We start from the raw sequence: 24,530 nt of genomic DNA on the forward strand, positions 1-24,530 counted from the left end.
GAATTGCAAGGGTGCCAATATTTTTGGCCATGACTTACTGTTAATACCGCTTACTTATGCAGGAAATCTTTTCAGTGGGCCTCTGAGCTATAAAGAAGTAGCTAATACATGAAGGGTCAGGATGGTTCTAATATTGAAATAGTTTTTCATTCCTATTTTCAAAGGAGAGCAAAAATAATAAATTTTATCTAACCTGCAGGGAGGTAACAATGCTGGTCATACTGTTGTAGTGGATTCTGTGGAATATGACTTTCATCTCTTACCCAGTGGTATCATCAATCCAAAAGTTACAGCATTTATTGGTAAGTGATTTTTTTCCAAAATCTACATTTACTAGTTGTGGAACTGAATCTGGAAAGCATGTGAGAGAATATTTCTTGATGCTTGTGTCAGTGCTGAAGCATTGTGCAACAGCTGTGCTTAAATTATGATACACACATCTGTTTCCTACTTTGCCTAAGTAAGTACATACCTTTGTTTGAATACATTTCCATTACATTTCTAATGGGAAGTTGTTTATTTATTATGTAGTTTGTTTTATTTAAAGAGCCTCGCGGCGCAGTGGTTAAGCTGCTGTACTGTACCCAAAACTGTTCTATCCCAAGTAGCCGGCTCAAGGCTAACACAGCTTTCTATCCTTCTGAGTTTGGTAAAATTGAGTACCCAGCTCGCTGGGGAGGGGCAATGTGTAGCCTGCATATTTAACTTGTAAACCGCCCAGAGAGTGCTTGAAGCACTATGGGGCGACATATAAGCAGCACGCTTTGCTTGCTTTACTTATTTTTCTTTCGTCCCAAACTTCTGTAGAGATTCTGGATCTCTTAAATCTGAGATCGGTACAGTATTTCCTCACATCAACTGTGAGGGCTGTTAATTCTCATCAAAAAGCACTTAACTGAAAATCTCTGAAGTTTTTCTCAGCCCAGTGGACTCACAATAGGGGAGGTACTAGGTATACTGTACATTTTGTTGTTACTGTTATTTCCCAGGCTAATAGCCTTTGGGATGATACTGTTTAGGGAAGTAAGTTTACAATAAACTATATTTTGGTTTCTCTTCCACTGTATAGTATTTACATGCCTACTCGCTACACAGAGATTGCAGGAGGCTACTCCCTCAATAGCAAATGGATGTCCCTCCTCCATATTCAATTGACACCTCTCAATGAATGTCTCATATGCACACGATCCCACCTCCTTACAAGGTCTAATTCTAAGCATATTATCAGTTTCCAGCTTTTATGCAGGATATCATGTGGTCTGCAAAAGCACCCAGAACAGTTTTTAAAAAGCAGAAAACCACCTTACCTTACTAGCAGCCTGAAGCCTCCCTGCAAACACACTAACTCAGAAGCAGAAGGAGGCAAGATGCACACTCTAACTGCTGGGGCAAAAGAGCTACAAAGACGCAGCCTCATTGCCACCTACAGTTAGAAATTTGAATTTCCTGCCTTTTTTCCCTGTCAAGCTCCAGTTGCAAGTAGAAGCAAAGATTTGCGGCCAGAGCTGGTCGTAACTCAAAATGGTCATAAGTAGGGATGTTCATAAGTTGAGGCACCACTGTATATCTTATCTCAGTTGTTTTTCTTTGAGGTCTTATAATGTTTTCTCTCCAGAACCATCACTGTGAAGTCATTTAAAGCGTGTCCAGGTAGACTGGAAATGTTCTAAAAATAGGTTTTTGTTTATTGCTGTTCCTGGTGTCAGATTTATGTCTCTTAATTCTTTTGTACAGAATCTGTCCTTTTTGTCTTATGTAGAGTCCAGAGGGGCACTCCATGCCAGCACTGAAGGGCTGTCTAAACCTCTGTGTCTAGATATGATCAATAAGTAGGGGATCATTCATGTTGGTGAAATATAGGACAAATTCTTATACTTTTAGCCAATGCTATTAGAAAGCACTTTCACCTCTACCAGGTATGTCGCCTAATTTTGAGCAGTCTCTTCCCCACAGATAGGTATACTTTCTCCATGCCATGTTAATATTGTTCCAGAGGTTACACTGATAACTGAGGGCAACTTGAAATAAACAGTAGGTAGGGAAGAGTGGCAAACTTCAATGTCCTCTGGTTGTTGTGGGTTTTTCAGGCTCTTTGGCCGTGTTCTGAAGGTTGTTCTTCCTAACGTTTCGCCAGTCTCTGTGGCCGGCATCTTCAGAGGACAGCCTTCGTGAATATATTCAATGTCCTCCTTTGTAGAAATGGAAATGTAGTTTGCAAGGGGAAAACCACCATTTCATGCAAGCTTTGGATTTTAACTGAAATATAAACAGTCTATGGTTTCTAATAGTATAAGCATTCTTTTCCCAGCTCCAGAGTGAAATCTTTGGGCTATAAGAGAGATGTTTAACATGTCTTACTTCCCATTTTCAATTCTCTACTTTGTGGCTTTTGGTAGGAAATGGTGTGGTGATTCATTTGCCAGGATTGTTTGAAGAAGCAGAGAAAAATGTTAAAAAAGGAAAAGGTGAGAATAGTTTTTTTAAGGTACTATTTACAACTAGATTTCGCACTCCTGAAATGATATACTTGGTGAACTAGAAACAACTGAAAACATGGATGTTTAGGCAGGCCTTCCCCCTTTCTACCTAACACTTTCTTTTTCTGTTATAATATATCCCGTTTCTCGCGATCTTTGGGGAAAAAAAAATTTTTTTTATTCTATCTTAATTTATGTAATTATTATTTGTGATGTGGTTTGTTATATGTTTCTTTTTTAAATGCATGTTGTAAGCCGCCTAGAGTGGTCACAATTGACTAGATAGGCGGGGTATAAATGAAATAAAAAAAAAAAAGAAGTATCTGGTACCCAATTTGCATGTTGTTTTTTTAAAAAGTTAATTCCCTTAAGCTGTTTCCCCCAGAAAATATTCATGCCTTACACTTAGGTAAAGGCAAAGTTTCCCCTTGACATTTAGTCCAGTTGTGTCTGGTGGTGCTCATCCCCGTTTCCAAGCCGTAGAGCCAGCATTTGTCCGTAGACAGTTTCCATGGTCATGTGGCCAGCATGGCTAGACATGGAACACCGTTACCTTCCCACTGTAGTGGAAACTATTTATTTACACACATTTTATATGCTTTCAAACTGCTAGGTTGGCAGGAGCTGGGACAAGTGATGGGAACTCACTCCATCATATGGATTCGAACTGCTAATCTTTTGATCTTGTAGCCCAGAGGCTTCTGCAGTTTAACTTGTAGCGCCGCCACGTCCCCGATTTACACCTAATTACACCTTATTTTTAATATCTACAGCTAACTGTTGTATTAAAAATTCTCTATCAGTGGCTAAGAATGTTCCCCATATTTAAATAGCTTATTTAAAAAAATATTGCTTGCTGAAATAAATGGTAGATGAAAGCAGTAACATTTAATATCTAGCCTTAGCTGTGTCTATCCTTTTGTAAAATGAACACTCTGGTGGATCAGATTACCCATCCATTCTCCTCCCATATCAATTCCAGAGAGCTTGCAGGTCTTGCAGAACAAATTTGGATGGGTGCAGGAAGTTAGAAGGGCGGGGAAAGGAGGGCGAAGTTCCATTGCAAGTAGTGTCCATTAATGAACAACTTTGAATAGAACATAAGAATCCCCAGTACTTCAGCTGGATTCATTTTTCAGTCCTACATTTCAGACAAGTCATGGCTACCAAAATGTATTTGCTTTTTCCCAAAAAAAATAAATGAGTTAGTTTTGCGGTGTTTTCTTAAGAACATTCAGCAGCTCAGATTACATTGTGGTTCTATGCATGATTACTTGAGACTAATCATGGTTCAATATTGGTATTCAGTATTCACAGAGTAATCATAATTCAATATCTGTATTCAGTATTTAGTACATACTTGTTGAACTCTTGTTGCTTAGCATAGTAAGTCACAACTAGGCCTATTGAATCAGTAGAACCCACAGAGGAGTTGACTCACCAAATCCCAAGGGTTCAGTGGGCCTACTCTAGTTGTGATTTACTGTGCTAAGTAACAGGATTTCAGCCATAGGATTGTATCATTAACCATTCAAGAGTAATTGATTGGCCAATATTATGTTATATCCTATTTTTTCTAAAGGATTAGAAGGCTGGGAAAAAAGATTAATTATATCTGACAGAGCGCATATTGGTAAGTAAAAAATATTAAAAAATCATAACATTATTTATCTGTAATAAGTCTGATGTGTTTCTGTTTTGTAAATACATGGCAGTAATATAGGACAGAATGCAAGGGACTGTATGGGAACGCTCCATATGCACAGTGAAATTTCCATGCAACATAATGCAATGAGCAAAGTCTTGTTCATGCAAGTATAACATAAAGTAAATGTTCTGGGCATTACACCCCACAACAAGGAATTACACAATTCAATTGCATGATTGGTCATGTGTCCTTGGTGCAACCAGTTGTTCAAAGCTGAGATGGAAGTGGTTCCTGGATAACACTTCTGCCTCAATACTATCATAACTAATGCAGGTACAACATTGAGCCTACTTTCTTCCTCAACAATATTTTACACAATAAGTTGTGGCTGAAGAATAGAAGTACTTGTTAATTCCCAAGGTGTTCTTTGAATTGCTATTTACTGTTTTTTTGTGCTTCTAGAATCTAAGCGTCCATATGGGAGTAAATGTAATTACAGTATTAATGTTTCCGGTCAAATCTGCAGTCCCTCCATCAAACATGATCTCGTAATAACTATCCATTGAGATTCTGATTCTGAAAATAGTTTTCTAGTATCTGATTTTGGTGATTTGATTTGGCTATCAAATTAGAAGTCATGCTTTCAGATATGAAAGAGTAATTTCTCTATTTAAATTGGACACAGTAGATGGTCTTCCATATATAGGAAGAGCTCTGAATAGAAAAAAAGATTCATTTATCACATTTGTGTTAGTTGTTGTGTAGTCGTCATGTCCGATTCTTCATGACCCCATGGACCAGAGCACGCCAGACTCCTGTCTTCTACTGCCTCCTGGAGTTTGGTCAAATTCATGTTGGTAGCTTCAATGACAGTGTCCATCTTGTCCTCTGTTGTCCCCTTCTCCTTTTGCCTTCACAGTTTCCCAATATCAGGGTCTTTTCCAGGTAGTCTTCTCATGAGATGGCCAAAGTATTGGAGCCTCAGCTTCAGAATCTGTCCTTCCAGTGTTAGTAGTTGTGTGTAATTGCTCTCATACTGCATGACTAATTTATATATACAATTGTTGGTTAGATTTACTTTCTGCCTTTTTATTTAAGCTGATCAGAAGAGAAATTACAGAAGTCCTTATCTTGCTTTTTTCAAACAGTGAGCTCTCAAGCAGAAATAATTAGATCTCTTAAAGCGTTTGCTGAGGACAAATGTCTTTACTTGAAGTTTAGAAAATTGGCAACTGTTGCTTTGTCACAATTGATAACCACTTCAGATATTGGGTGTTCAGTGGTATATTCAAAATTTGATACATCCAGAAATGTTTCATCAGTTTTTCTCCCTAGCTACAGTATTTAGTGCAGTGTGGTTCTATGGCCATAGTGTGGTTCTATGTAGCCTGCAAATTGCTTAGGTATGATGCTCTCAAACATATGTTAGAATGAGAAGCCTATGTGGAATATTTAGCCTTATAAGCAGGATCAATTGTGTTTATCTTTTCCAAAAAACCAAAGACCAATTAGTAAAGAAAATTCCTATCATAAGAAACCCCAGTTTCTAAAGACCCTATGAATAGTTGTTTCCCAGAGTTCCAGACTTCCATACCAATGCTCTGTGTGTCATAAGGATAGCTACTACACCACAATCATGTGTTCCCATTTATCACATGTAAACTCATGTTGGAAGATTTATCTTATAAATTATGACTAGGAAACCTCAAACCAATGAGCTGATTGCTTGAAGCACTTCTCCTCACAACCACATGACTCACTGCTGTTGGGCCTGAAGAAGCCTTCCTTTTGCATATGTGAAGGGCAAGAAATTACATGATTTGAAATACAAATTTCCTATGTTGTTGGAATTGTTTCCTCTCAACCCAACAGTTCTTTGTTTCACAAAGGCAATGACTTTCTCTCTCTGCCACTAGTTATTTGGAAATTGTAGGGAATTGCTGTGACTGCATCTCTAGGGTCAGAAACCCTGAGAATTTCAGTCTTCCCGGAATGCCCGATGGCTGTATCACCAGTGGAATCTGGGATACTGCTGGTGCCTGAAACAAGTGGGAGATGGGGTTAGCAGTTATTAATTCCAATACTGCTTGATGAAAAGGCACCTGATTAAAATGACTGAGATAACCATTTATTGATTTATTGATTGATTTATTGATTTATTTATTTGATTTATATCCTGCCCATCTGGTCTGGTCGACCACTCTGGGCAGCTTCCAATAACGTGTATATGAAAACATAAGAATTTTACAAACAGTCCATAACACATACAATAATAAAACAAATAATAAATGAAAGAAAAAATAAAGAAATAATTAAATATTGACAGGAGGGAAGGCCTGAACATACAACCATGTTTTTAGTTGACTTTTAAAAGTGCCCAGCATAGGGGCCGCACGAATAACCAGAGGAAGGTTATTCCAGGGGCGAGGAGCCACCGCCGAGAAGGCCTGGTTTCGTGTCCTTTCCTTCCGGACCTAACTCGGCGTTAGGCTCCTCAGCCTCACCTCCTGGCTTGTGCGGGTGATCCGAGTAGATCTAGGTGGGAGCAGGCGTTTTGCGAAGTATCGGGGTCCTAAACCGTTTAGGGCCTTATATGTAAGCATTAACACTTTGAAGTCAATGCGGAAACGGATGGGCAGCCAGTGCAGCATGGCCAGAGTAGGAGAGATATGTTGGTATTTTCTCACTCCAGTAAGTATATGATTAAACCAATAGACAGGTTTGTTTGAATCATTGTCATTGCTTGTGATTAAACAGGCTATCTTCTATAGTGTTATTATTATAGTATGCTGCAGATAAAGCATATCAAATTAACTTGATCTACCGCAAGCTACATTGCAGTTTGTTTTTCTTAACTTTCCTGCTGTCATAAATTGAAGTATCTATTTTAAAGAATAGATGCATTTTCTTCAGGTGTTTTCTGCTTGATATTGTTATTGTTATAGTTAGTGAAGGTGGTGATTTCTAAAACATCAGTTTGGTATAAATTAGAAATATTAACTTATTTTAGATGTATATATTATGGACACACAGCAGAGTTCATTTTTACTCTTCAAATTCTTTAGTGTTTGACTTCCATCAAGCTGCTGATGGCATCCAAGAACAACAAAGGCAAGAGCAAGCTGGAAAGAAGTATGTTGCATTGTGTCAAATGTCTTAATTGTTAAATAGTGAAAGAAGTTCTGACATGAAGGTTATTCTAGTTAATTTTCTTCCAGGATCTTTTAAGCAAATACTCTTCTGTTATGAATGCTTATTTGTAAAATTATTTCTGATTTTTTTTCCTCTAAGAAAGCAGGAATTTCCCATTTCCCATTTATTTGTACATATATCTAAGACAGCAATTTGAAGAATTCAGAAGTGGATAGTTTGTTTTCATCCCAAAGAGGAGTGCAATAAAAGTCTAATTCTCTTGATACTGAAATACATATACAACTATTTGTGCAACAATTTTGTTGCAAAGCAAATATTTTAACACAATGAGCATATGTGAAAAGGGAAGTATATCCATGAATCTAAATTTATTAGGAATACAATTTTGTTCTTGAGTGGGAAATATACCTGAACTTCAGGAATCACATTACAGCTTGTTATTGTGCAGCAAAATAGAGTTGAGGGGGCATTTCTGAGTCTTAGAGGTTATTCCTAGCAATATCATGGGTGTAGTCAGAATGGAGAGTAGAAAATTCTGTTCAGAATTTTGGCATTGACTAGAAATCAGTTAAATATTTACATGGGTGTTGTTTGGTAGTATAAATTTCAGTGACAAATCACTGCTATTTAAGAAGCCAGGATTTGCTTTTCTTACCTTGTGCTAAGTCATGCAACTTGGATGTGAAAAATTTTTCAAGTGCTGATTCCTTAACTGGTGGCAATTTATGGCTGAGATTTAATGCTATTGGACTTATGCCAATAGTTGTGATTAACAGGGTCAAGGCCTTGGGAGTGTACTGGAAGTGGATAGAATAGGGCTTCTTCATTCATATGTTCTTTTTTTCCTCTATGGCAAGAATGTTGATAAGACATTGAGGATAAGCTGCTTTTTCTCTTGATTCCCCCCCCAATAGTAGTGCAACATAAGGATATTGATTTAGCTTTATCTATAGAAATTATCAAATATTTGATAAATTAGCTCATTAAAAGAACAATCCAGTTAGTTGTCTGCCTATAAAGAGACCCCCAAAAGGGAAAAAAAAACTGGAATGTTTGCTTTTAATGATATCATTCCTATGGTGGAATCTTAAATGGGTCAAAATAAACTGCATCTGGTCTTGGTAATCTCATCAGAATGTTCTGTATTTGCCATTTAATGATCCTGCTTATGCTAAGGTTCCTTTACATACCCCTTCTTGTCCTGGGATTTCTTTATTCTTGTGATTACAACCTGTGATACCTCCTCCTGCCCTGCTTTTCTTGGTGTTCTTGGCTGATCTAATAAAGCAGAGGGAACTAATACATCCTCTGGTAGCTAAAGTATAAATGGGAGACTGAGTCTCAAGATGTATAAAAATGATAGCAGTGCAGATTTTATTCTTATCTAAAAAACTCAGGTGCGATGCGTTTCAGTAGTGGCCTTCTTCTGTAGTTAAGCATAAAATAAAATAATATATTAATTTAGAAACAGCTGGCTTGGGACAGTTACAGCTTTTTTTCCCCTTATCTATATAGTTGACAATATAAAATACTAGTAAATAACAAGATACATTAACTCCAATATAGCTTAATAACAGCATATAAAGTACATACCAAGCTTTTAAAACTTTTGCTTCTTGTTTGGTCTGTACCAGCTCCAATGTTAATCCAAAATACAAATACAAAAGGGATAGTATCTATTTATTCTCAGCTGGCAGATAATCAGTAAGGCAGTGGGGGCTGTGCTATAGTAAGGGCAAGAAATCTATTTCTTCATTTAGCCCAAAAGGGGCTAGAGAATGTTCAACCTCTAGCCTCTATTGAGGTTGAACATTCTAGCCCTTTTTGGAACTGATATGAGAATCAAATGAGAATCAAAAGTTTCAAAGCTTATATGCTATCATTACACTGTATTGGAGTTTCTGTATCTTGTTATGTGTGCCTGAGCTTTATAAATTAGAATAAAATCTGCAGTGCTATAATTTTTATACATCTTGAGACTCAGTCTCCCATTTGTACTTCTGCTCTTGGCTGATCTGCCATGATGTAACATTTGAAATTTTAGGTGGAGTTGTTACAGACAAATTACTAGATTTGTCTTTGTCACCATGCAGTGACAAAAGTATACAGTCCAACTTCAGGCCACAATATAAAATAGAGGCTAGAGTTGAGTACTATGTGCCTGTTGAAATCAACGATTCTTGAATAATTTTGGTCATGTGTAGCCCTAGTGCTGGAGGCTTTTCAATCGACATTAGTATAGATCAGCTGAACAGTTTTAGAACTTTTTGCTGGGCAGAGTTAGCCACTTTTGATACAGTGTATACTATAACTAATTTGGGAGGCAAAGGAGAAGGTATAATGCAGGGCACAAAACAAATTCTAGGCTTCCAACAGCAAATAATTTTAAATTGAAATCCTAAATAGTTCTGATCACATTGAGTGATAGTATCAATATCAATGTACCCTAATCTCAGCAGCTATCCTGTGCTTGAAGTACCTTTATGTGGTCCAAGGTCCAAGCTATCTAAAAGACTACATCCCCCTCTGTGAGCCTGCATGGGTTCATAAAATCACCAGCAGAGGTCTTTCTCTCAGTCCCACCACCCTCATAGGTGTGTTTGTTGCGGACATAGGAGAGGGCCTTCCCTGTCACTGGTCCTAGACTCTGGAAATCTCTCCCATGGGAAGCCAGGCTGGCCCCCTATTTACTGTCATTCCGCAAGCAGGGAAATACCTTACTTTTCAGGCAGGCTTTTCCTTAGTGCCTGGTGGACTGAGAGGGTTTTTTAAAGTGGATTGTTGTGCTCTGTTGCTTTTAAATGTGTTTTTGGAATTGATTTTAATTATATTTAATATAATGTTTAATTTTTAAAAAATATTTCTGTGCTTACTGGTTTTAGCTTGTCTTTCTAATGATGTAAGCTGATGTGAGTCCTTTGAAGGAGAAAGACAGAGTAAAAATATTTTAAATAAATAAATATTTTAAATAAATAAAAAATAAATGTTGCTTTGTTCTTCAAAGGTTAAAGTAGCTTATAGTACTCTTGTTTAAGCTTATATTTTTAGTATGCTAGCATTCTTACCATTAAGGTTCTTTGCATTAGGAAGTTTTGTCCTCCTTTGAAAATGCAATGAGATTTGTACTAAATGTATATATAATAACAAAATGTAAACATTATAAATGTGTAGTCTTGTGTTCATCATCTCTGTGGTCAGAAATTTATTTAGTGTTTACCTGATAGACTACAGTGTATTTCTAAGTATATGCATATTATTGTACAAATAATAATGAGGATTATTGTCCATCATTTGTATCATTTACTTGGTTTTTGCCCATTTTCAGAATATCTCCCTCCCCTGACTGGCAGTTGAAAACTACAAAAATGCTTATATATTTAGACATTTGTTGTTATTGGTCAAATGTGAGAGTCAGCAGATTGTGTAGTGTGTGTGTGTGTTTTTATTATTTTTGTGTTTTAAAGCTTGGGAACTACAAAAAAGGGAATTGGTCCAGTGTATTCTTCTAAAGCAGCTCGAAGTGGGCTCAGAATGTGTGATCTAGTTTCTGACTTCAATGAATTTTCAGAAAGGTAATCACTTCTTCAGTGTAATGTTGAATTTCAAATGTATGTTCTACTAGGATGTTGGGTTGTTTTAAATTTTAAGATTCTAATTTTCATCTTAAATTTTTTTACTGGATTTATCAAATGTACATTTCCCCCTCTGTCTCATAAGTCAAAACGTGTAAATGGTTCATATGCATTGTGCAAGTATAACAGAATATACATCTCTTTTTATTATTTTATAGATTTAAAGTGTTGGCCAACCAGTACAAGTCTATTTATCCTACCTTAGAGATAGACATTGAAGGGGAGTTGAAAAGACTAAAGGTAAGAGCCAGAAATATAGTTGGTTTATCTGGATATGACTTTTTCTATGCATATTCATCCTAATTAAAGAGATTTCTAAACTTCCTCTAACATGTGCCTTCATCTACTATGTTACTTGTGTGAGACTTCCTAATAGGAATAGGTGACTAGATGGCTTTGTCAGAATATTCAGCTTTTATTTCTTTGATGAACTATTAAGTGTATAAAAGGTATTTTGTGGTGAATTCTCTGTTTCATCAGATAAAGAATGACACAGTTACCTTTGGTTGTAATGATTTAATCAGAATCCAGTAGAATTTCAATGCAAGGATAAGGGCAGTTTTACAAACAGTTTTTGCATTTTACAGGCTGTCTAGTATATGAGCAATTGGATAACTGGAGCATGAAAAAAGGTGTGATCACCTTCCCATACTTGGTGACACTAAGAGGAATCTTTAAGATAAAATTTTGATGTTCATGTTTTACATTGGTGTGCCAGTTTTGCAGATAAGGTAGCGTACTGTACTATTTAAAAAAACATTTGTCACGGATCTGGTGTAAATCCGATTTGATGTTTAAAATGTTGATGGACATTTTTGTCCCTCACATAAATTTTAAAACACCAGTGAGTAGGTATAGAAAAAATTGTGGTCAGAACCACAACATTGATCCGTAACCAGGACTGCAGATATAAAGAAAGAGGCACCAGCTAAATCAAAAAGACCAATAGTGCAAAACCAGGGAGATCTTGAACCCAGGGTCTAGCACTAGTCTGGACTCTTATCATCCAGGAGACTTAATGTAGAGCAGTGGTTCCTAAACTTGATTAACCCAGATGTTCTTCAGCTGCAACTCTCAGAAACCTTCACTACTAGTAGTGCTGGCTGGGGTTTCTGGGGATTGCAGTCAAAGAATGCATGGGTTATCCAAGGATTGGAACTGTTGATTTATGGCCACTGAATTGAAACTTCCAAAAACAGGATCAGGAGATTGAGGGCATGTCATGCTCCCTTACGTTTGTTCACCCATATCACCAGTGCACAAACCAGAATCTCTCTGAGAGGTAATGACACTGGCTTCTGGGCTGGAGGACTGGGTTATGCTCTTAGGAATAATGAGTTTTTAAAAAGTAGTCTGACCCAATAAGAGATATATAAAAGGAGCAACTCCTATTGCTATCTTCAGGTGTCTGTTTTGCTGCATGTTATGTATTTTGTCACAACCACACAAAAGGTATGTTCTTCACAAAACATATTACTACTGTACAAAATTCACTGTTGCAAGATAAGTCTGTGATTAATGACATTTGTTGTTGTTTAGTCATTAAGTCGTGTTCGATTCTTCGTGGCCCCATGGACCAGAGCACGCCAGGCCCTCCTGTCTTCCACTACCTCCCGGAGTTTGATCAAATTCATGTTGGTAGCTTCGGTGACACTGTCCAACCGTCTCGTCCTCTGTCGTCCCCTTCTCCTCTTGCCCTCACAGTTTCCCATCATCAGGGTCTTTTCCAGGGAGTCTTCTCATGAGGTGACCTGACTAGCCCAGTGGTTTTTCCTCCTTTCTTCAGTTTGAGCTTGATTTTTGCTGTAAGAAGCTGATGATCAGAGCCACAATCAGCTCCAGGTCTTGTTTTTGCTGACTGTATAGAACTTCTCCATCTTTGGCTGCAGAGAATATAATCAATCTGATTTCAGTATTACCCATCAGGTGATGTCCTTGTGTAGAGTCACCTCTTGTGTTGCTGGAAAAGAGTGTTTGTGACGACCAGCTTGTTCTCTTGACAAAACTCTATTAGCCTTTGCCCTGCTTCGTTCTGAACTCCAAGGCCAAACTTATCTGTTGTTCCTTTTATCTCTTGACTACCTACTTTAGCATTCCAGTCCCCTCTAATGACAAGAACATCTTTCTTTAGTGTCAGTTCTAGAAGGTTGTGAAGGGTTAGAAGGTAGAAGTGAGCCGTCCGCAGAAATAAAAATAAAAGACAAAGACAACGGAAGGAAACAACAGGTTAACAGTAAAAGTGGCGAAGAAGACAAGAAAGAGTTAATAGAAGGAGAGGGGGAAGGGAAGGTAGAGGTATGCTTGGCTGAAGGAGAGTGGGAGGAGTCAGAAGTGACAGTTGGGGAGGAGTACAAGGATGAAGAAGGGGTTGTATGGTTCAGTTCGGTGGTGAAAGCTTATGAAGAAAGGAAAAAAGAGGAAAGAAGGAGAGCATTCGAGAAAGTTAGATTTCAAGGGCTAGTGAGAGACTTTCCGAATCTAAAAGTAGGCGGTTTACTGCCTAATCCTCCTGATCCTCAAGGAATACCTCACCGAATAACTGTCAGGGAGTGTGACGTGATTGTGGCCCCAAGGGAGGTTGAGTTAATAAGAGCTAGGGAGAGCACCACAGCATCTCTGCCTGAAGGTCCAGATGCAGGAGGATGGATCCATCATCAATGCTGTGGGACAATCTGCGCGGTGAAGAGTCTCCCGAGTCCTTGGATGGCGCCCAAGGAGCCACATGGAGGACCACCCCGCTGACTCAATGGGACGTTAATCACAGTTTGAACGTTAATGTTAACGGCCAGTTGCCGGTGTTGGAACCGTTGTTGTCATTTGAAGAAGTGTAGGTGGAGGTCAAAGAAAGTAAAAGTTCTGATGTTAAATGCAAAAAGACGTGTCCGTTATCATTTTGCGCCGCCATGGAGGGGTCGCCTGAGGGAAATAACGAACCTTTTCACAAAGGTCTTGTAAGTCATCATAGAATTGATCAATTTCAGCCTCTTCAGCATTGGTGGTTGGTGCATAAACGTTGATTACTGTGATGCTGAAAGGTCTGCCTTGGATTTGTCCTGAAATATTCTATCATTTTTGAGATTGTATCCTAGTACAGCTTTTCCCACTCTTTTGTTGACTATGAGGGCTACTCCATTTCTTCCATGGGATTCTTCTCCTCAATAGTAGATATGATTATCGTCTGAATTGAATTCGCCCATTCCTATCCATTTTAGTTCACGGATGCCCAGGATGTCAATTTTTTTCTTGCCATCTCCTGTTTGATGACATCCAGCATACCAAGGTTCATAGATCTTACATTCAAGGTTCCTATGCAGTATTTTACTTTGCAGTATCGGACTTTCCTTTCACTTCCAGGTGCACCCGCAGCTATGCGTCCTTTCAGCTTTGGCCCAACAACTTCATTAGCTCTGGAGCTACTTGTACTTGTCCTCTGTTATTCCTCAGTGGCATGTTGGATGCCTTCCAACCTGAGGGGCTCATCTTCCAGCATCATATCTTTTCTCCTTTTTTCTGTTAATGGGGTTTTCTTCGCAAAGATGCTGTAGTGGTTTGCCAGTTTTTGCTTCAGGTAGATTGCATTTAGTCAGAACTCTCCACTATGATCTGCCCGTCTTGGGTGTCCCTGCACAGCATAGCCTATAGCTTTTCTGAATTACTCAAGCCCCTTTGCTACGTCAAGGCAGCGATCCATTAATAACATAACTGTCTGTAAAATCTGTTAGGGAGTTTTAGAGTCTGATTTCCTAAAATATGCCTGTGGCACCTAAATGGAAGACTCCGAATTCAGAGGCATGCAGGTGTGGTACCATTGGCTAAGGGAAAACAGACAATGGCTATTTTGTTCCTCCCATGCAGTCTTTCTGAGACTGTTTAGCTGCCAGATCTTGAGACCAGAGTGCTTTCCAGAACTGTTATTTGGTCTACTCTGCAAGGCTCTTCATTTTTAATGTAAAAAGAATGTTTATTTTACCTAGAAGAAGTTACTTCTAAATTGTGTACTGTACTTGGTTTGTTTTCTCCATGAATAGCTAATTGATGGGATGGATCAGAAATAGCAGATGGAAATAACACTGGCTTTATTACTGTTTAGAACAATTGACATAAAGTGCCTAACTGTGTGTTTTGTCCAGTATCTATACTGCATTGTAGTACGTCTGGCTGCAGTTTACTGAATATTTACCATTGATCAAATTTAATTAATCTTAATCCTAATCTTTAGAACATATTTATTTGTTGTAGGGTTACATTGAAAGGATCAAACCAATGGTGAGGGATGGTGTATATTTTATGCATGAAGCTTTGCATGGTCCACCAAAGAAAATTTTAGTAGAAGGTGCAAATGCAGCACTGTTGGACATTGATTTTGGTAGGTATAAAGACTGCTGATTTTGGAAAAAATTCATTGTGTGTTTGCCATAATCATGTTGTGTGAATCATATGATACGTATCTGTAGATTTAAACAGTTCAGTGCAGGGTGATTTTAATTTAAGTCACCTCTCAGAAATTTTGGCTTTAATCAAGCAATACTCTCAAAGAGTGCATTCTTCCTTCCCATAATCTTGAAACATTTTTTTCATATCTTGAAGATAGCAGATTTAATTTCCAGGAGGCCAATATTATACATTTTAGAAACAGTTATTCAGTTAGGAGATCTTTCAAATTAGTCTTGTAATTGTATCAGAGAACAAATTTTTATTTTATTTATCGGTAACTCGAGTCAACTTTGGAAAGAACAGCTGGGCTGTTCTCCTCACCCCTGTTTTAAAAAAATTCATTCGTTCGTTCATTTAATTTGTATCCCACTCCTATTAGTGTCATGACACTGCTTTCGGTGGGTTAAAACAAATATAATGGAAAATAGAAACACCAAAAGCAGCAACAATAACCCTAAAAAACCACATATGGCATCGACTAATCATATAAACCCTGAGCAAATGGAGGAAAAGGGGAGGGGAGAAGGAAAAGGGGGGGGGAAGGTGGTCAGCTATGATCAGTGTGGAAAGCTTCCCTGAAAAGTAGTGTTTTTAATTGGTTCCTTAATGTCAACAGGGATGGGGCTAGGCAGAGGTCCTCCAGAAACTGGTTCCATAAAGTTGGAGTCACCATGAAGAAGGCCCTAACTTTTGTAAATTATTTAAGGTTAGGCAGATGACATTAAGAAAAGACACTCTGACAAGTAACATGGGCCCAAACTGTGGAGGGCTTTGTATGTGAGTTTCAGAATCTTGAAAATGTCTCGGGTGCTATGGGCAACCAGTGGAAGCGGGCCAGAACCAGAGTGATGTGGTCAATTTTACTTGCATCCACCACCAGTCTGGCTGCCGCATTCTGGACCTGCTGAAGTCTCCAGATCAGGTTCAAGAGGAGCTCTATGTAGAGAGCATTGCAGTAGTTGATCTGGGAGATACCCAGGGCCTGCACCAAAGTCTTGAGGGAGTTCTTCATCTAGGTAGGAGCAAAGTTGGGCAATTAGCCTAAGCTGGTTAAAGGCTGATCTGGATACAGCTGCAATCACGGACTTGCAAGAAACAATCCAGAAGAATGCCCAGTTTAGGGACCAACGCACATGGTCCCTAAACTGAAGCGGAATACCATCCCTCCATACCTATCAGAGGTCCCCCTTCCAGGAGCAAAAACTCTGTTTGTCCAGGTTCATTTTGAACTTGTTAGCCCTAGTCCATTCCAGTACTGCAACCAGGCAACACTCAAGCGTCTGGATGGCATCCACTGCAGAGGTGGTAACAGAGAGAATGAATTGTGTGTCATTACCATACTGATAACACCTTACTCAAAATCTCCTGATGTCCCCATAGCTTAACATGGATGTTAAACAGCATTAAGGGTGGTGCTGATCCATGAGGAACCCCATCCCATAGAGTCCAAAGTAATTATACTTCCTCCCCTAGCTGAACTGTCTGGATGCTGTCGTAAAGGAAGGATGGGAGCCAGCTCATTTTCACATATAACTGTTAAAAAATATGTATATTTGTTTGCAAACACAGTTTGCAAACTTAACAATTTACTGATGGTATCTTCTGAATTGAGATAGAAAGTTTAACCTAAATAATCTATACAGAACCATGTGGAACTACATGAAACTGAGGCCTCATAACTTTTACTAACAAAACTCTTTGGAAAAGATTATATGAATACTTTGACTTAGGGTATAGAATTATAAGTAACAATCTGTTTCATTGCCACATAACAGAATTAGAATTTGTATTTGTTATTCCATAATGAGATCTCCAAACTATAATGCTTTTAAATTAGTACTATAATGAAGTAGGGCTTTTTTAAAACAGCAAGCATCGAACAACCAAAAAATTTAAATTCACTTAAAATTTTTTTAAAAACATGTAAATTAAAAATCCATCATTAATTTTTATTCACTCTGGCTCAGTAAGCTGTAACTGATTTAAGTCGGTGACTGTGTTATAGTCATGTTTACATTATATAAATGCAAGTTTTGTTATTTCTCAGTGGCGATATACTGTAAAACTGCTTCTCATTGTTCAATAGTTTGGGTCAATTACAAATGTTTAGTTATTTTCAAAAATGATAAACAAAGACATATAAAACATGACCATTTGAAGAAGCTGGAAATGTCTTTCAGTTGTAAAAACAAGGTGTCCACTGGCTATTTATAGAACTGTTCATTCATTTCTCCTTTTTTTGCTTTCCATGCCCAATAGGGACTTACCCCTTTGTGACCTCGTCAAATTGCACTGTGGGAGGTGTTTGCACTGGCTTGGGTATGCCACCTCAGAACGTTGGTGAAGTATACGGAGTTGTGAAAGCATACACCACTAGAGTTGGAATTGGTGCCTTTCCTACAGAGCAAGATAATGTAAGTATAATACAAAAATAAATAAAAATGTTTGGAACTAAGTAGATGAATGTAATTCTCAGCAAAATTATTTATGGCTGTACTGTTATTAGCATTAGCTCACATATATTGCATTCTAATCTATCTGAAATATAACTTTCTCAGTCCACAGATCTGCTGCCTTAGTGTATGTACTTTAAAAGATTTTTAACTACTGCTTATTCCTTAGTCCTGCAGAGCCTATAATTCTGTCGGAGAGCAAGCTGAATTCTGTTCTTGCTCATGAATCAGCAGCAGAATTGTTAACTAAGTTCCAGTTGCAGAATCTTTGTTACTAGTGGCGATGCACCTGAACCAGTTTGCCTTTTTGGTCCCAAGCTTGAATTAACAGGACTAGCAATTTAAGATTGCCAAGGATTTCAGAGCTACGCAAACAATAATTGAGCTACAACACTCCTGTGAGGTAGCAGGTAGGCATTAAACAGCAAAATCAACATGGAGTGTTGAGAAATGGCCTGCTCAGCTAATATTTTCACATTGATACTTGTGGTCATAAAAGTCTAATTGTATCTTCAACATCAGTAATGGTTCTGCACATCAAGTGGGGTGGGAATCTGAAAATATATTTTGTTTTTATCTCATAATTCTTTTTAGAAACAGAAATTAATAATACTTCTCAAATGTATTAACATGATTATGTTCTGTTTCTTAGGAAATTGGAGAATTGCTCCAGACACGAGGAAAAGAAGTTGGCGTAACCACAGGCCGAAAGAGAAGATGTGGCTGGCTTGATCTAGTTTTACTTAGATATGCTCACATGATTAACGGATTTACTGCGTGAGTAGTTTGCAGTGATGATAAGATGACCGTCATATACACCATAATAGGTTCTTCTTTGTGGCCTCTGTAAATCACACTATGGGTAATCTGCACATGCGTGGTGCCTTGTCAGAATATTCTAGAGCTTCTGCAGTAGCAAAGGAAAATACATTAGCATAGACCCCTCCCCCCTGGTATATGTATCTTGGCGCTAAGGCTTTCCCTTCAATTTCTTTCAGCTGTCACGTTGAGAGCCTGAGAAATCTGAAAACGAAAGTAGAAAAGTTACTGAAATTTATTTATTATTATCCTTATTATTTTCAAAACAAGATACTTAGGGCTGAAGCATCCCCCCCCCCTTTCCGTTGTTTTCTTTTCAAAACCAGTTCTTGGTTCATGGCCTTTTCAGGCCCATTTAAAAGCTGCGTAGCCTGTGATAACGAGATCCAGCTCTCTGCAGCCTCCCTAAATTCTTTTTTTTTTTTTTTTTTTTGCCTCGGTGAGGCCATCAAACTTCCTTGTCCCCTCACTGCAAAAACTTTAAATGTGGAGTTCTCTGCAGTTGCCTCTCTAGACTCAAGCTTCGGCTCCGGGGGCAATCCCTAAAGCCATGGATGAAGCTATTTCCAAAGTGAAAAAGCAGCACCTGTCAGCTACTCCATCTTGTTCCAATTGATAACCTACTCTGCCCTCGATATCGACAGTCACGTGAGTGCAGAAAGCCAAACATTCGACGTTGAAACCCTTGACATTGAAAACAGCCTCTAAGAGAAAACCTTCCATGGACGCTTCCTCGGCACCGGAACTGTCACCTCCGAAGAAGGCTAAGTCTTCAAAATCAAAGCCCTCCAAAACCGGTTCCCCGATTCCACAACCACCAGAGTCTAGAAACCTCATCTACGTTGGTTCTCTTTCAGGTCAGGAGGCACTTCCACCTCATCAACCTCACCATTGCAGTCTCCCGAATAGGAACAGCGTGTTGATCGACTCACAGCTTCCCCTGATAGCCCGTGACAATCCTCGGGCTCTCCAAGTGAGTCTTCACACATTGCCTCGTCAGATATCCATGATGCTAAACACAACCAGAAACTGTGCCTTACTCTGCCCCTTTAGGCTTACCACCTCGGCCTCTAGCATATTAACAAAGGCACCAAGCCTATATGAGCATCCTCTTGTCTTCTCACAGGGAAAGAGATCATGCTCAGCACTATCATCGGTATACCTTTTGCCCCAATCAGTACCTAACGGAGAAGCCCGCCAAACGCTATCGGCCAGTCGCTCTTCCTGGTCCAGCAGTGCTGCCCTTGCAGGATGTCTCTGCTAGGGAGCCTTCGGTGTCAAAGCAATCTTATTACCATGATCACCAAGGACTACCTGGCACCTCTTATCTGCCAGCACCTAGGAGCCCCAACCAAGCCGATCAATACTTCTCAGCTCTGGGCATATTGCAGCACTGGCAAGTTACTATTTTCCTCTCCATTAGGAGGACCACGAGCGCTCATCCTGCTCAGCGTCACCGGTGTCTGTCTGTTCCACCATAATACAGTGTGGTCCATTGACGCCTTTATCACCTCGACAGCTCTCAACACCGACAGCAACCTCCATTTCGACACACCTCGATACCGACTCTTGATACTGACAATCCTCAATATTGAACACTGTCCATCGATGCATCTTCCATGTTGGCAGTAGTCAAAGACCCTTGCTATCAACCCCTGTGCATGGATGCACCTTCAACATCCATACCGATTGATGACCCTCGATATCGACCACTATCCACCGATGCCCATTCGACATCAACAGCTCGGCATCAACATCAATATTTTGAGGACCAGCTGCATGACGTCGATATCAATCAATAGTTGATTGACTCGACGCATGATGCCAATCCATCTGATCATGGTTCCGGGCCTCAAACACCTTCAGGACTTTTAACATCGCTGGATTCTGACCTGGCAGACACAGACCCTCCATCACCAGTAGAAGATTTGCAAACCTATGCTCAACTAATGATTTGTATTGCCAAATACCTCGACCTACAAATCCATAGACCCACTACTGGAGCAGGAGATCATCTTTATGATCCCATCTCTAAAGATACTATCAAACCGGTCCATATCTCCATACTCTCTTCTCTCCTGAGCACAGATAGACATTCTTTGACCAAACCAGCATCATATCATTTGGTGTCAAAACGCATGGACAACCTTTATTGAGTACATGATTCAGGCACAGTCATTTACAGAAACAACCAGCTCCCAATTCCATATTCATCAAAGCTTCACAATCTTGCTCTCCCTGAAGATAAAAGGGTCTTAGCACAAACTTTTCAACAAAAGGGTCTTTCGATGGCGAAACAACAGATGCTATCTGCTAGACACACAGTTGATGCCACACCTAAATCAATGGCTACCTCTGTAGTGCTTTGACATTTCTCCTGACCTAGAACCACAGGTCTCGTCGAGGACGTGCATGTGTGCGTTAAAGATCTCGCATTCGATAGAGTTGGTCTCTTCAATGCAGAGACTGATGACATTCTTGAGAATGTTCAGAAAAAGAGGACAGCTGCCAGGCATTTGGGAGTCTACCCCACGCACCAGCAACACTCTCAGTGCAAACAGTGGCGCAGCCCTTACACCTCCTATCAAAAATTTCAACAAGATCCTCAAACATCTTACATGCCTTACTACAAACAACAACCTTACTGAGTCAAACCTCACCAACAAACCACAACTATGCGCAATGACCTTAAGCCTAAGCATTATGTTTGACATCCAACCAGCTGAGATCCCAATACCACCTCCCACCTCTCCTCCTCCCCTTTGGAAGCACTTACCTACATGGAAAGACATTGCTACAGATGCCTGAGTGCTCTCCATCATAAGAAACGGGTACCACATTGAATTCCACCAGCTTCCTCCACCATCACACATCCGTTGCACTCTACGAAAAGAAATATAGTCGTTACGACTCAAAGATGCTATAGAACCAATACCACTACAACACGCAGTCATAGGTTTTCCTCTTGCTATTTCAACATCCCCCAAAAAAGATGGAGGCCTTTGCCCCATCCTCAACCTCAGGGAGCTAAATCAATACATCACTACCACCGAGGTCCCCACATGATTACCCTCGAGTCTGTCCTCCTCTTACACCACAGACAAGACTGGTTTGCAGTCATAAACCTAAGACATGCCTATTTTTCATGTCTCCATTCATCCTTCTCACAGGCCCTACTTATGCTTCCAACTCAGAACTCAGGCCTACCAATTCAAAAGACTTCCATTCAGACTCAGAACAGCTCCCTGAGTATTTACCAAATGCATGACCTCGTGGCAGCTTACCTCAAACTTCACAAACTTCACATCTCCCCATACATCTATGACTGGCTACTCGTAGCACGCTCCCATCACACAGCACAATGAGACATTTACTTCATTTTGTCTCTTCTCCAGGATCTCAGCCTTGCAGTAAATCTACACAAATCCAAGTTAAAACCCACAAGGCTGGTTCATTATATAGGAGCATTTATAGACTCCAAACATGCTTTGGCGTTTCTTCCAACAGACAGACGCCTCAATCTAAGCTCCTTACTACGTTCCTTCACTCCTCATGCACTTGCATCTGCTTTAACAGTCCAACGTGTTTCAGGCACTGTGGTGTCCATGACTGCTGTGGTTCAGTATGTTTGCCTGAAAATAAGATAACTCCAGGCATGGTTCCTAGTCTTGTTCAACTCATTGACAGACTCACCACACATGTTGCTGCGAGTCACTCCAGAACTCGCCTCCCAGCTTGCATGGTGGCACTCTACTCAGAACCTGACGATGGGACGGCCCGTTCAACAACCCTGCCCACAAATCCAGGTTACTACAGATGCCAGGCTAAGGGTCTTTCTCTCTCATCCCTCAAGGTCTACCTTTCTGCAATTGTGGCTTATCAACGACCAACCTCTCAGGCAACAGACACCCTACTCTGAAACGTTTCCTCAAGGGGCTATCACACCCCTACCACAGATGTCCACCTTCCACCACCTCAGTGGTCACTGACATTGGTCCTTCAACAACTTACAAGGGCCCCATTTGAGCCCCTGGTGTCAACTGACCTCATGTTACTTACCTTCAAAATGATATTTCTTGCGTCCATCATGTCAGCTCGACGTCCTAGTGAACTTGCGGCCTTAAGGTCTGACTACCCTTATCTCCAGTTTTACCCAGATGTTAAACTTTTTGTAGATATTTCTTTTCTATCCAAGGTTGTCTCCCAGTTCCACCTATTCCAACCTTTAGTTCTTCCTTTTTTTTCCTACTCGTCAAAAAAAGGATCCTCCATACTCTGGATGTAAGACAGGCTCTTGCTTTTTACATAGCCTGCTCTCAGTCCTTCAGATGCTCAGCAAGAGTTTTTTGTCAGCTACCAACTTCCTGCCAAGGGTCTTCAAGTTACCTCGCAGAGAATATCTAACTGGGTTGCGTCTACCATCCAGCTTGCTTATCAGCTTGCTCAAGTTCCAGTGCCACAGAGTATCTGCCCTAATTCTAGGACGCTGGTAACATTTACGACATTTCTTTGGGGCATCCCCATACCAGACATCTGCACCTCGGCCACATGGTCACAGCCGTCCACGTTTGTCAATCACTACAGATTGGATGTTCAGCAGTAATCTGATGCTACTTTTGGGCGTGCTGTGTTATCATCTACCTTGGCGTGACACCCTCCTCCGGGTACGGTAGCTTTTTAGTCACCCATAGTGTGATTCACAGAGGCCACAAAGAAGAACAGGTTCCCTACCTGTAATTGTAGTTCTTCAAGTGGACCCCTGTGATTCACACATCCCTACCCGGCCTCCCCACTGTCACACCCTTTTCGTTATGTGGCGGTTGACCTAACTGAAGGGAGAGCCTTGGTGCCAAGATACATATACCAGGGGGAGGAGTCTATGCTAATGTATTTTCCTTTGCTACCACAGAAGCTTTAGAATAGTCTGACGAGGCTTTGCGCATGCACAGATTACCCACAGTGTGAATCACAGAGGTCCACTCAAAAAACTATAATTACAGGTAGGTAATCTGTTGTTTTGTTCCTCCCTTGCCTTCCCCTTGCCAAGGAAGTGCTGGCTGAGTGGCCCTGGCTTTGCTCTTGCTTTTTGTTGTTCATTCAGGGAAGGTGAGGAGGACATGCAGTATACTTAGCAAATGCCTCAGGAGCTGAGTCTCAACCTCGGCAGGACTGAATACATCCAAAATGATTGAAAGTGACAGACAATTTGATTTTCATTCTGGTTTTCTCATTCAGTTGCCTTAGGTGCCTTATTGATAACCTACAGTGGATGTTGGTACAGAAAATCTATGTGTTTCAGACATAGAGAAATAAATGTTGTTAGCTGTTCTTAACCTTTCATCAAATTTCAGCATAATTGGGTATGGCAGAGTTGGGCAACTTCCAAGGGCTTAGGACTATTTTTGCTTTCCCTTGGAACTTGTAAGGCCCACATGCTCCCTTCCATTTCCAAAAGTGCACAGGGGGAGAATCAGCCCCCAAATACAAATTGTGTCACCTGGGACCTCTGAGGGAAATCATTTGCAGTATCTGTCCCGTTTCACCTCTCATGGTGCCTGTTTCAGTCCTCAAAAATATTTTTAGAAGCAAGAATGGACTGGATGTTAACTTCCAAGGCGAGGCCTTTGAGTACCTTACTTTCATTTTGGAGACAAGAAATTTTATGACAGATTTTGTTCTGAACCCTCTGTGAGGGTGCCCATGACCCACAAACTACACTTTGCAACCCCTGGGGTATGGTGTCCTGCAGGGACAACTCTTTAAAGATGGGGGCACTATGTTTCAGTGGTGCTAATAGTTTCCTCTAGGGACGTGGTAGCACTGTGGGTTAAACCGCAGAAGCCTCTGTGCTGCAAGATCAGAAGACCAGCAGTCATAAGATTGAATCCACGCGGCAGAGTGAGCTCCTGTCACT

At 40.0% G+C, this 24,530-nt stretch overlaps 1 protein-coding gene across 8 annotated transcripts in view; it reads left to right on the forward strand.

The window, feature by feature from the left end:
• The window catches only part of ADSS2 (adenylosuccinate synthase 2), a 53,529-nt gene that overhangs the window by 16,037 nt on the left and 12,962 nt on the right, over positions 1–24,530 (forward strand). For 6 of the 8 annotated variants that reach the window (XR_012084583.2, XR_012084582.2, XR_012084584.2 and 3 more), the window contains 9 exons: positions 200–302; positions 2,397–2,465; positions 4,060–4,110; positions 7,191–7,257; positions 10,743–10,850; positions 11,069–11,150; positions 15,150–15,276; positions 17,604–17,758; positions 18,450–18,574. Coding sequence is in view for 5 of the 8 variants with exons in the window: in XM_020787829.3 (XP_020643488.2) it covers positions 200–302; positions 2,397–2,465; positions 4,060–4,110; positions 7,191–7,257; positions 10,743–10,850; positions 11,069–11,150; positions 15,150–15,276; positions 17,604–17,758; positions 18,450–18,574 (887 nt within the window). In the remaining 3 variants the exon portion in view is untranslated. The remainder of the gene's footprint in view (positions 1–199; positions 303–2,396; positions 2,466–4,059; positions 4,111–7,190; positions 7,258–10,742; positions 10,851–11,068; positions 11,151–15,149; positions 15,277–17,603; positions 17,759–18,449; positions 18,575–24,530) is intronic. The other 2 variants (XM_020787836.3, XM_078383094.1) reach the window with 1 other exon arrangement.

Source organism: Pogona vitticeps, chromosome 1, assembly GCF_051106095.1.
Source record: "Pogona vitticeps strain Pit_001003342236 chromosome 1, PviZW2.1, whole genome shotgun sequence".
NCBI lineage: Eukaryota > Metazoa > Chordata > Lepidosauria > Squamata > Agamidae > Pogona > Pogona vitticeps.